Source organism: Manacus vitellinus, unplaced genomic scaffold (assembly GCF_001715985.3).
Source record: "Manacus vitellinus isolate BGI_N305 unplaced genomic scaffold, ASM171598v3 scaffold_17_pilon, whole genome shotgun sequence".
NCBI classification, from domain to species: Eukaryota; Metazoa; Chordata; class Aves; order Passeriformes; family Pipridae; genus Manacus; species Manacus vitellinus.
Window position 1 is genome coordinate 6,463,437 of NW_021939256.1, and position 13,738 is coordinate 6,477,174.

A 13,738-nucleotide genomic window follows, 5' to 3' on the forward strand; every position below is an offset into this window, starting at 1 on the left:
TTTTCAGTTTTCATAATGACTTTGTTATAATGAGAATACTTGCATCCTAGTTTTTATTATAATACTGCTGTTTGTACTGTCACCTGTCTTGTATGGGTGCAGATGTTGGTCCTGTAGATAAATCAATCAGTCTCAGTTTAATGCATCATTTTAGGAAGAGAGAGATTATAGTGACAAGGAATAGTTCTCAAGAAACAGATAGGACTGCTAAGAGACCTTATTTTGGCAGGTTCCAGGAGCTACCAGAGACTGAAGTTATACACACTGTGCTGGTGTGGTAATTCTGAGCTCCTGGGCAATGGTGTGTGGTGGGTTGTTCCATGGGGGGGGAATAGGGGCTGCACTGTGGTGTCCCCCCTGCCTAGTCTGCCCTAGTAGGAAATAATGCAGTGCTGCAACAAAGCTTAATATCAGACCTTGGAGAAGGAGAAGGTGAGTTTATTTCAAAATGAAATCAAATTAATAACCCTTTGATACGTGTATAACAGGTATACTTATGTGTCCTCATGGTTTGTATTGTATTCAGACACCAAGATGAATATATCCAAGTATCCCAGTCAGGATTCCTTGTGCTGATATAGATAACAAGTGACACCCGTGTTGAGTTCGTAGGTCTCCTACGTTCTTCCTCAGTTGGCAACTATATGCTAGTTTTGTTCTTGTACCCCTAAAGAACTGACAGTGTTTTGACTCCATCGTTTCCTACCAGTCTCAGACATTAGGATTTTTGTACTGTCCTTTTTTTCCTGATTATTGTGTCCTGAGAAACCCTGGCTGGATGTGCTGGATCATCAAGACCTAGATGCCATCAACTTGTGCCCTTTTTACTTCTGCTTCCATTCATAAATGCTTTCATTCTTCCTTTGTGTTGATGTATTACACTTCTACAGAACATCAGTACTTTAAAAGAAACAGTGTTAAAAAACACTGAAGAAATGGTGTCCAATTCTGAACGGATTATTTGGGACAAAAGAACTAAAATCTAAAAATTTAAAAAACCTTTCAAGGCTTTAGTATTTCTATAAGCCTACAGCAATAGCCCAACTTTCTACTGTCTTAACGTTTTTAAGAAACTAGAGTACATCTAGGAAAACAGATTGAAATATAGCTGGTAGCAGAATAGCAACTAAGCAGTGTTTGATGTGGAAATAGAGTAAAAAATAACAATAAACATAGTGTGTAAGGCATGGACTAGGCAAATCAGTATGTTTCTTAAAAAAAAGAAGTAAAAGGTGTATTAGTGAAATAATTTCACAATTTCACTTCACCATCAAAAAATGGTAACTGAGCAGAGCCATTAGCAGTTAAATAAACAGTGAAGGGAGGTTATTCAAGCAAGAAGCTTTGAAAGTAATACAACCTTGCTGAATAGCCTTTTCTTACAGAGCATTTAATGTTCCTGTTTAGATGCCATAGACTGCCCAGAACAAAGGCTTGTATGTATGGAGGAAGAAGTATATGGTGTTTTCAATTATGTTTAACTTACTGGGCTTTGGAGAGAGTAATTTACTTTTTCTTAATGGATATTTAAAATTGCTTGCTCTCTCCTGCACTTCAGGTGGAAAGAAGAGTCTGAGGGCTCATCTGTGATCATTGTTTTAGAGAGCTTTGTTGTTTTTTTTCCTTAATTTGAACTCTGACTTTCCAGTTTCTGTAGGTTTTATGTTTATGCCCTTTATACATTTGTGAGAAGTACCTTCAAGTGAGGTATTCTCAAAAGAAAATTATCTAGTCTAAACACTATTAGATGGGCTGCCTTGATGCATTCACTTGCAGTGGCTATGTGCCTGAAGGATAGAGCACTTAGCTTTTTCTTCCTTTTATCATTGTAGGATCACTCACTTAGGTATTGACTTGGAAAAACTGTCTTTTCCAACTTGCAAGGCCTGTTTTTTTTGTTCTGTGACAAAAGAATAGACTTGAGAAGTACCATCCATATTCTTCAGTCACTTCAGATTAACGGATTTGTTCTGACCTGACAGAAAGAGCTCTCCTGTTGTAACTAATCAGAACCCTCCAACACTCCCATTTGCTGCTGATGTTTTGTTCTATCATATAAACATTAGTTCAGTTTGAAGAGTCCTTCTGTGCTTAGATACATCACTTCCCCCCTTCTTATGGTATGGATTAATGTACAGCTTGCTGATACTTAAAGGAGAAGCCATGTTAATGACTGAATTTGTTAACCCAACAGTGAATATTCTTTGCTGGATTTGTTTCCTGATGTTTTTAGTGAGTTGAAACTGTTTATTGCAACATATGAGCATTAGAGCCAGTGCACTGTTAAGAGTTGATTTCTGTAACCTCCCTGTAGGGTAGAGCCAGATCCAGAGGAGTTGCTCTTCTGTTTATTTACCTTTCATTATTGCTGCAGAAACAGAACCTATAGTATGCCTAGTTGAGTGAAAATGGTGCAGAACATTATCCATCCCTTATTCAAGACATGATTACTTCCAGAAGATCAGTGAAAATATTTTAAAATCTCTCCAATGATTAATGTTCTTAGGAGCAATAAATTAACATGTTTTTCATTTCTACAGAAAATGAAAGTGAAGTGACATTTAGCAAATCTTAAGATATTTGAGTAATAAATGAACAAATGTGTGGGGTTTTTTTCCAGTTTCTTTTTAAGATTTCACGGAAATTAACCCCATGTTTTTCCCCTCCCATGACAATACTCTCATTTGCCTGAAACAGTCCTACTTCTTTTTTACTCGTAATTATAACAGTAGTAGACAGTATGGTCTTCATTCAAAGAAAGCCATTTAAAGTTTGCATTAATTAGTTTTTCACGTAACTCTTAAGTGTTGCTATAAATATGGAAGTAGTCTGTGCTCCTACTGAAAAACATAGGAAATCTAGCTTTGTGTGACTGATGACTTCCTTTCTTCACAGCCCACTGAAGTATGCTTTTCTTTTATTTGTAGGCATTCAACACCTTTATTGATGATATATTTGCTTTTATCATCACTATGCCAACGTCTCATAGGCTGGCATGCTTTAGAGATGATGTTGTGTTCCTGGTGTATCTTTACCAAAGATGGTATGACTTTCTTTAATATTCACTGGAGTTTTTAGAAATGCTGTAGATGGTTGCAGTCTTATTGCTATAAAGAACTACAGTTTGGAGTAGACTTCAAGCAGAATTTTTATACTATAGTAATATATAGCATGGTATGGTCTGGATAGTGGTAGTTGTGTATATGCCTAGTGAATGGAATGGTGAGCAGGGGATTCTGTAAAGAAGATCTTGAGATAAGAGGAACAAAAGCATTTTCCCATAAATGACAGTAATTGTGGACATGCTACAGAGTAGTCAAAAAGTTCCTCTTCTCACAGGACTCAGAAGTTTTGTCAGTTACCCTTTTTCCCTCCCAACAGATAGTTTCACATTTTCGAGTTGCCAAAAAAACAAAAAAAAAACCCAAAAAACAAACAAATACCCCACAACTAAAGCCTGAGACATAAATACCTGAAGCAGAGAGAAGGAGAGAAATTCTTAAACTTGTATTCACACACCCACTTAGGAGTTCTGGGCTTCTAACCCTTGCTGAGTGGCCACATGTCTGCAGATGCTCAGTATCTGAGGCATGCTTTCCAAGTTGCTCTGCAAGGCAGTAGCAAAAGGTGTCTTCTGGTGAGGGACTTCCCTGCTCTGCTTTTCTCTTTATCTAGTTTGCAAACACAAGTTATCTGGTTCTCTTGTAAGTTGAGTACCTAATGAGTTTCAGATTCTTTAGTAACTAAAATCAGATGGGGAAGAAGGCTATATGCAATACTCATGAAATATTGTTCATAGTGAAGCTACAGAAAGTGTTTTCTTATTCCCAAGGATAAATACTTACATGTGGAGCAAACAAGAATTTTAAGACAAGTTCAGATTATACCAGGATATATGGATGTGTACATCTAACTAATCATTGATGTGGCACTTAGTGCCATGGTCTAGTAACCATGGTGGTAGTGGATCAAGAGTTGGACTTGATGATCTCTGAGGTCCTTTCCAACCCAACTGATTCTATGATTCTATGAATACTAAATGCAGTTTGGGGTTTATATAATCATACGTAAGTGTAGTAAAATAAGTCTCCTTCTGAGGTATTTTCCTAGAAGTTAGGAGCTCAAATAGGGGCTGGACACTGGTTTCAAGTTTGAAAGGTATCCTGGATTGCTTGAGAAGTACTCCAGCCAAGCTTTAGGGGAGCTAATACATCTCTTAAGAGGTCCTGTTACGAGACAACTGGTTAAGTCATGTTGTGAAGAAGCTGATATGTCTGTAGCTAATCTTTAAAACTTTTGGGTTTTGCCACAAATGGGCAGAGAATATGAAACTGAGAATATGATGACAAATTCACTTTTAAAATTAACTATCATAGAGCTGTTTAATTCCTTCAGATAGCAGACTATAATGTAACTAATAATTTGGTTTTTTTCTGCCAGGCTTTATCCTGTGGATAAGAGCAGAGTAAATGAATATGGAGAATCTTATGAAGAAAAGACAAAAAAAAAAGCTCATAGAGAATAACTAAGAACTGAAGAAGATTCTGACCCCTGGACTTTTACTTGCTTTGTGTATTATCTGGTCTTAAGGAAGGAAAAACTTATTTAATAAGAGTATTTTTAAAGCTTATGACAAAACTACATGGACAATACATCTTCTATATTGCCAAAATCTAGTTTTGATATCCTCCTGTTTCAAGACCCTCTTTTGTCCTCACAAGGTTCAAAGTCTGCCAGACGTCATTATATAAACTTCCTGCGTTTCAGCTTCTCTTCAGTAAAAGCTTAAGCATCCTGACCATGGTAATTAAGATCCAAATCTATGTTTTTAAGACAACTTATTAAGTGAAAGTGTGGTGCCCACACCACTAGGCCATGAAAAGTGAAAAAAACGAGACAATGCATTACTAAAGAACCAAGCATTATTGCCAAACTAGAGGCTGTCAAAAATAAAAGATATAATATTGGATTAATTACAAATAATTCTCATTTGATGATGGAGATAATGAAAATTCTAGAAATTGTGACTTCATAACTTAAAAAATACATTGTTGGAAATATATGATGAGACGGATGAGACAGATGGGCTTGTTAACTTCAAATTCTGCCACGTTCTTGGTCCACAACACAGCACAGGGTTTTAGTTGTCTTAAACTGAATGAAGGTGTGGAAAAAACTGTAACATGATTTCTTTTGGTAGGTATCCAAGTTTACATAAATCCTTCTGCATTGTTGACAAACCTGATTTCTTGCATAGCAGCTGTTCACATAATGCAAATCATTGTTATGTGCTAAGAAAGTCTCTAACACATCTTAAATTGTTCATAATTTGGTACCTCAGTGACCTACTAGGTCAGTTCTGTCATGTTTCAAAGGGAATAATTCCTTGGTCTTTTCTCTTCTCCCTACCTGCCCCATCCTGTTTATAAGATGAAACATGCCTCATTCAGGTGGAATAAATTCGCTTAAATACAATACAGGTTCAACAAACTACCCTAATACAGAGGAAAAAAAAATATCCTGGTGAAGAACAGGTTTGCCTTTTCATATTCCATGGAAATGGAATTCATTAAGGGAAGTATTTGCTCTATTTCTTTCAAACTGGTAAAATAATCAGGTTGAATTATTATACCAAAATAGAAACTTCACAGCTATCAGCTATATCTAGAAACCATGGTTCTAGATTTTAAAAAGCAAGTTTCTTAGTAACAGTAAGTGAAATACAGAGTGCATTCCTTTCAGCATCAAATAAAATGTAATTAAAACAATTCCAAAAGGCAGAATTCTCCTTTCCAATTCTAGTTTTGCTTTGGTCAGTATGTTTACAAACTAAGCCTAACGATTCTTAAGTTTCTTCAATTGCATGCTCTTTGTGCAAAGCTGTTAAACCTGAATTGATGGAAAATATTCACTGAATAACCTTGAAGAACACAGGTCAACTCCTATAGTCTGTAACTGGTTAATGAAGTGGATTTTATCCAGTTCTGATACTGCAAAAGTCTGAACGTATAAATATTTGGGTCCCAAAAAAATTAAGAAATGTGTCTAATTTCTTTTGTCACGGGCAAAAGAAATGTCAGTATGTCTCTCCTATACTGAAGTCCTCCTTACGTGCTCCTGGCAATGGAAAAGAGTCTTGAAGTGAATATTTAGCTCTTGTTCATGTTAAAGTCTCTTTATGCTGTTAATTGTAACTAAGGAGGACTGTTGATTTTAGCATCAAACACACATAAGTAAGTCTATGCAAAACTGGGGTTGCATTTGGTATATCTTGTACCTGTTTTGAATTTGTTTGGAATGAGCTGTTTTCTTTTAAGCAAACTAATTTGTGGCTCCTATTTCATAAGTTAAATGTGTGTGAAAATTTTTCCTGATATAAAGAATGCATATAGCATGTTCCCCTTTTTTACCATTTCAAAACAACCAAGTCACTGATTATTCTAGAGTAGCTTCTGAAAATCCAGAATACCATATTTGGATATTTCTGGTGTTTCATCACTCATTTTTTTTATATAGCTGTTGAAAAATCACTCTTCCACCTTTACATACTGTGAGTTTATTGGTCCTCTGTCTTGCATTTCTGATGGAAATGACCTCATAATATCCTATACAATAGTCATAAAGCATATAAAATTAGAATATTTTAAGTCTTTAAATGAGCAAGACTTTCCCGTTTGAGTCATTGTTTATGCATTCCATTTCCAAATAAAAGACTTGTCATACGGGATAAAGAGTTACCTTTTGTTACTAGAAATAAATGTGGTGGAAAAAGTATGTAAGTAGAATAACTTTGGAGATATTTAGTGTTTTAACCTTGTTGTGGAAATGGCATCAGTTTAAAAGTGTGATTAATGTGGAAGAAAAACTTACATAAAATTTCATTGGAAGTATTGCAGCTCATGTGGATTATCAGTATGTAGGACCTATTTAACTCTTTGAGAGTAACTTAAAAACTTCCTCACTTCTAATAGGACCATCTCACTTCCTCATCTTCATTAAGCTTGTAATGGCTTGGGGGGGTGGGGTTGTTTTAGAATTAATTGAGAAAATCATACACTCCTGGAAGCTGCTCTTGCACAGGACTTAATAGTGCATAATAACGTAGCAGTTGTGATTCCTTACACTTATGTAAGGACATAAGTGACAAAAGACAGCTGGCTTGACTCTCTGTGGGTGTACATGGCCTGGTGGCACAGTGCGTCTTGGCTGTGACGGAGGCTGTGCTGTATTCCTGCATGGCCCTTCCACTTCCATATCCTGCTACTTCCTGCACCGTGACCCTGTTCTCTGGGAGCTGACCTTCTCTCCTTATGACTTTTTTGTCTGGAGCCACGGGAGGAACTGATACGCAAAATCGGCAGCAGCACAGACAGTTTTTGTCCTACCAGCAGAGCTCGAGAAGTCTGCTCTGCTCTGCTTCTGTTCCTGCTGGAGCAGGGGCTGTGTGTTGCTGCTAAAATGTGGACTCAGCACCAGCACATGTTCCCTTTTAATACAGCGCTCCAGTAACTGCAGCATCTACAGCTGGTGACAGAACCACTAAGACAGATAATCCTGTAGTGTGTCTGTAAACACCACGCTTTCCAGTTTTTCCATCAGAAGATAAATCTCATCTTGAGGAAGTGAAACATGGCAATTTATATATAGTGCTAGTCCCCCTTACATTACAGCTTACAGCTTTGCCGTATCATAAGATCTAAAACAGGTGGGTGCCCGTTACCAGCACAGCATCTTCCCCCTCTTATAAGCTGTGTAAAACCCTCTGAGTGAATAAATCTAGCTATAGGTATTGAGAAATAAAGCCAGAAAGAGCCCAACTTCTCCAGATGCCCAATGACAGTCTGACTGCTTCACCTCTCACACTAGGAGAGGTTTGGTCCTCTAGCTGTGAGATCAATGCACTTTTCCAGTGGTTACAGGCATATATAAAAAAGACATTAGGCTATTAGAGAGTGTCCAAAAGCGGGCCACAAGGATGTTGAAGAGTCTGGAGGGGAAGCCTTATGAGGAGTGGCTGAGGTCACTTGATTTGTTCAGCCTAGAGAAGAGACTGAGGGAAGACCTCATTGCAGTCTTCAACAGCCTCACAAGGGGAAGCGGAGGGGCAGGCATTGATCTCTTTTTTTTCTGTGGTGACCAGTGACAGGACTCAATGAAACAGCATGAAGATGAGTCAGGGGAGGTTTAGCTTGGATATCAGGAAAAGGTTTTTCACCCAGAGGGTGGCTGAGCACTGGAACAGGCTCCCCAGGGAAGTGGTCATAGTACCAAGCCTGACAGAGTTCAATTAGCATTTGGATGATGCTCTCAGGCACATGGTGTGACTCTCGGGGATGTTCCTGTGCAGGGCCAGGAGTTGAACTCTGTGATCCTGATGGGTCCCTTCCAACTCAGCATATTTTATGGCTCTATGATTCTATTTAAGACTTCTGAGTACAAAGGGAGAACTGTGATGTCTCCTTTTTAAGAATATCTAGAGCTAACCAGTTTGCTCCAGTTTTTCCTTTATGTTATGCTGTTTCTTACTGCTCCTTTTAATAGCAGGTCCCCAAAAATCCTGGTTTATTTTGTGGGTGTTTTTTTAATTTATTTTTTATTACACCCCCCCTTCATCAAAAGGAACAAAATAGATTCAAAAGACAAACACTTTAACATTGGGGCATTTTGGCTTATGCCTTCCTACATTTGGTGAAAAGAATAGTATAGCCTCTCTCCTGTTGCCCCTTGCTTTCTGTTTAGCAGTACTTTGTGATTTTAGTACTTGCCATACACTAGCCATAAAATTTCTTGCAAGCTGTTTTGAGAAAAATGTTTATTTGGGTATAGTCACCTCTCAGTTTCTGTATCCTCATGTTCTCCTTTGTCATCCACAGTTCCACAATCCTTGTTAAGACAGAGCTCTGCTGGTTGCCTTTATGATGATTTCTTGTCCTATTCTTGTGCACCTTCAGAGACTCATGGACTATCTTACTCTTATTTTGGACTTTGAAGGGTTGACACCAAACTTTTTTACTAGGCATTATTTGCCTCTAGCAGTCTCTAACTACAGGTTAGTCTGTATCAAGAGGCCTGTAGCCAGGTAAATGTGTCACTGATGTGGTTCATCTGCATGCTTTGGTCCAGCTACTCACTTGGCCACGGAAGCAAGATGCTTCTTTGAGCATATACCTGAGGATCACAGCTACATTCCACTCAGAACAGCAGGCCTGGCACACCTCCAGCTCAGTGCGGTGTAAAGCTCAATGCCTGGCTTGTGGCCAGCCAGCAGTGTCTATCCAGCACGCTTTGCCTCCTTGCTGCCCTGCAACCTTCCGTCTGCACTTCAGCTCAAAGATTGACATAGGTACCTACTTTGGACTCACATGATCTACTGGAGTATAGCCTCTACTTTTTCAACTGGACTTAGCAATTTACATTTCCTATGCTGAAATTCTCAGCTCTTGCTACATCTGCTCTTTAGTCTCCATCATAAGCAAGTGTTTCGTTTGCCTAGTACTGACCATGAGAACAAAAAGGAATAAGCAGTGTTTCATTTGGTAAAACCAACAAACCCTTCATCAACTTGCTTGAGAAAGAACTGGCTAGCCTCTCTCCCATCCCAGCAGTTGTTATAGGTACATAGGAGGGGGAAAAAAAAAAAAGAGAAAAAAAAACTTGAAAGAGGAATTTGTGTAGTTTCAAGTTTTTGTAAACTTGGAGATCTCAGATTAATATCAGAGGATCATGCGATCTGAAAAAATCCCTCTCACAAACCTTGTCTCCATTATCCTTGGAACACACTAAGTATTCTCTGCAGCCTCATACACGCTGCTCTGATCCTCTTTAGCTATGCCAAATGTGCCAAGATCAGCAATACATTATGGATGTTTGCTTATTATCAAAAACCTCCACTGAACAAAAGTTGAAAAATCAGAATTGAAGATACAAGCCTCTGAGAGCATTCATGTCCTTCACTACTACTTTTGTCCACCTGTCACTTCAAACCTAATATGCATTCAGCCCCAAGGGGCAAGGGGAAAAGATGACAGTTCTTTTTTTTTCAGTGTTTTTACATGATTAGTTATAAATACCTGTAGCTGGAGTACCAGACAAGTCCCTTAAACTTTCTGATATTCTGTCCCAGGAACTCAGAAAGGATTGTGTTCTTCTCTTGCTAATTAGCTACAGCCATTTCCAGTCTTTCCAGAGGAAAAAAAAAAAAAAAAAAACAGAGAAAGAAAAAGCTGAGAAAAGCTTCTGACCTCTACATTTCCAAAGGAAGCACATTATTTGAAAGTCTTCCAGTGACAAAGGCTAGTTTAGTTCATACGCAAAACAGGTGTTTTATTCTGCTGAAGATTTGACCAACTGAAGGTAATGGTCTTATATTCAGCTACCATCATGATCATATATTTTGCCTCTTTTCATATTAATCTTCCCCAGCATCTTTTCTGCAGGTTAAATGTAGTTTCATGTGGGGGGAGATGGCAGGCCCATGGAACCCCTGGGCCCCCTGGAAGCAAAAGAGCTGGAGGCATTGAGGGGAGTAAGACCGTTCCCCTGAGAAAGGTGGAGGTGGCTGCATATTCCCATGGAAGCGGCCCTGAGAGTTGGACGGCATGATGTGGGGGCAAGTCACAGCCCCACAGCTGAAGTCTGAGGACTTTGGAGTATTGTGGATTGTTAGGCCGTTTTTCATGGGAGCAGTGAAGCCAACCAGATAATCCCCATGGACACAGCCTTGAGCTGTGTGCAGGTGCACATTCCTTAGTATTTTTGTAGAAAGATGTTTGTGCTATGTGTGTGAGAAAGTAGAGGCAGGAAAATCTAATAAAAGGCTGCCTGCTGCTCTGAGCAGGCAGACATCCCTTTGTCTCACGATCCTCATGTGTGTTGTGCGTCTTCTTCCCCCCTTGGACCGGGACCCCTTCGACAGATACCCAGCGACAGTTCCGTAGTTCTTTCTTGGGACTGTATTGTGGTATCACAGTACTGTGGCAGAGCTCTGAAGGACTCGGCAGAGAAGTGAAAGGATACTTCCTTCTCTAATGAAGTTGCCAACTACTGACTCTTTTTTAGAGTCAAGCTGAAAATTTCTTATCAGAATGGACTATCTGTGAAGTGAGACAGCAACACAGAATCACCAAGACCAAGAGTAAATGCCAAGAAAAGTGCTTTGTAGAAGCAGAATTAGATTATTCATCATGCAGAGCTTTTCTATCACTGGACCATTTCAGGACATTACTAAGGGTTAGTGCACACAGGCTCTCATATCCTGCTGTCACAGGGGTAGGAATTGTTTTACACTGGGCTGTTGAGCAGCCACACTTCTGCCTTCTGGCACAATGAGTCACAAACATGAGCTAGGTATACTCAGAGCACTTGTACAGCATTTACTCCACACATGCAAATGTAACCCTAAGCAGTCAATTCTTCTGGTAGTGCTCCTGGCAGGTGGCGGAGACCAAGCAGCCTCTGCAGGGTAATGCTGTATTCCTTTCTCCTTTCATCAAATAACCTATATATGGTGAGGTAAAACTTTCACCTACTGACACACCTAAAAAAAAATCTTTTCCACAATGGGAGCAGTTAGTTGATTCCTCTCAAAGATGAGATACTCTCTAATCTTTGGGAAGGAGAGAACTCTTATATTCCTGCAGGGTACTCACAGAAACCCAACTATGAAGCCTAGCTAGAAGACAGTCACCCCACCATCCGTAGAAGAGTGCTAACTCCATCTTGCTCAAACATTTACTTTAGGGTCCTGCATTTTTTTAATTTTTGCCATGTGTTGTGCCACACCCTTCTCTGTTCTTAATCTAGCACCTACAGCCCCCAGGCCAGGAGTGCATCCTTACCAGCAGACCTGTACTGGGAACTAGATTCCCTTTCTTTTGTTCTGACTGCATGTGAGAGACCAGCAGGACAGAGCAGATGGAAGAGACGAGTTGAACTTGGAGAGGAACTTGGTGATCCATGCCTTTGCAACATGCTTTAAGCAGCCTGTAAGACTACCAGGCCCCGGGGCGCATACTCAGCTGCATCAGGAGATGGATCATGGCATGCAGCATTTTGCCCTTCCCCACTAACTTCTCTCTTTTCCAGTTCCACCCTACCATGTCATGGCTCACACACAACTGTTCCATACATTTGGCCATCCACTTTTTCTAATTCTAGTTCATCCTTTTCAAGATGCGGAGACCAGAACTGCACTCAAGGTGTAGGCAAACCATGAATTTATGCAATGGCATAATGATGCCCTCTTTAGTCCTTCCCCAATCATTCCTAAAACTCAGTTTTCTTTTTTGACTGCTGCTGAGCACAGTGTCTATTTGGGTCTTGTAACCTTGGGGTCTCACTTCTGAGTAGTACTAATCAGCTCAAAACTCATCATCTTATACATGAAGCTAGGAACGTGTTTCACCTCTGTGCCATACTTGTTTTATCAGCATTAAATTTCGTCTGTCATGTAATTGCTCAATCACACAGTCCTGTAAAGTTCTTCTGCAATTTTGTACTCTGTTTGTGTCCTTGCTGCTTTGAATAACTTTATCCCACCAGCAAATCTTTCTACTTACTGCTTATTTATGGCACTTCTGGATCATTTATGAAAGTAACACAGTGCAGACTAATGGGGAACTCTGGTGCAGATTTTCCTCAGTTGAAAGAATTGACCATAAAGGTCAGGTTGTGTGGGACCTTGTGCAATCTGCTCTAGTGGGTGGCATCCCTGCCCGTGGCAATGAGATTGAAACGAGGTGATCTTTAAGTGCCCTTTCAACCCACACCATTCTATGATTCTATGATTTATCCCTACCTCTATCTTTTATGTTTAAAAAATAATATATCTGCACTAGCACCTTCTATTTTAGTTTTTTATTATTATTGATAAAATTTCCTTGCAGAGGTTTTTGGGAACTTAAGTAGCATATTTCAACCGGGTGACCATAATTTTCATGTTTTTCCAAGACTTGACAGAATTCAAAGGCAGGACTCCCTTTTACAGGAGTAATGCTGACTAAGCAACTTGTATTTCTCCCAGTATCTACTAATCCTATATTCTACTATTTCACAGATATTGCCCTGTCCATGGCAGACAAGTTGTAACTTTAAGGTCCCTTCCCATCCAAACCATTCTATGATTCTATGATTTCTACTAATTCACCTGGAATAAATATCAGGATATAGACCTACAGTTCCCCCCAATTCCATTGCTGTCCCTCTCATAGTCTGGCATCAAGTTTTTTACCATGAAGTCTTCAGATGCTAAGAAAAATTCTGAGTAGTAGGTTACAGACTACCACAAGTGATTTGGCTTCTTAATTCATGAGTTTGGAGAGAAACCCAGGAGCAGCCACTTGGGTTCATCTCCACCATAACCTCTCCTACAGCGGCTCCCATTTCAGACAGATCCTCAACGGAGTGATGATCCTGGAAAAACAAAACAAAACAACAAAAAAACCCAACAAAAAAACACCAAAACAAACAAACGGTTCCTTGGAGGGGAATCCAAGCGGATCGTTCCCGAGCTGTGGAGCTGCGGACAGCGGCCCTCCCGGCCCGCCCCCGCCCGCCGCCGCCCCCGCCCCGCCGCCCCTCTGCACCACGTTAGAGTGGCGTCCCGGGCGCTGCAGCCGCGCTCGAGTGTGCGGAGGCGGGTATCTGCAAAGTTAGGTTTATAATTTTTTTTTCCTTTCCCTTAATACTTTTATTTGTTTATTTATTTATTCGTTAAGCGGCAGTTCCCCGTTGCCCGGCG

At 39.8% G+C, this 13,738-nt stretch overlaps 1 protein-coding gene across 1 annotated transcript in view; it reads left to right on the top strand.

Annotated features, from left to right (window-relative positions):
* The window catches only part of CLPTM1L (CLPTM1 like), a 29,287-nt gene extending 22,564 nt beyond the window's left edge, over positions 1-6,723 (top strand). Inside the window, 2 exon segments of the mRNA XM_018070107.2 lie at positions 2,928-3,043; positions 4,441-6,723. Of these exon segments, the coding sequence (XP_017925596.2) occupies positions 2,928-3,043; positions 4,441-4,525 (201 nt within the window). The 3' untranslated portion in view covers positions 4,526-6,723.
* Positions 6,724-13,738: the final 7,015 nt, after the last annotated feature.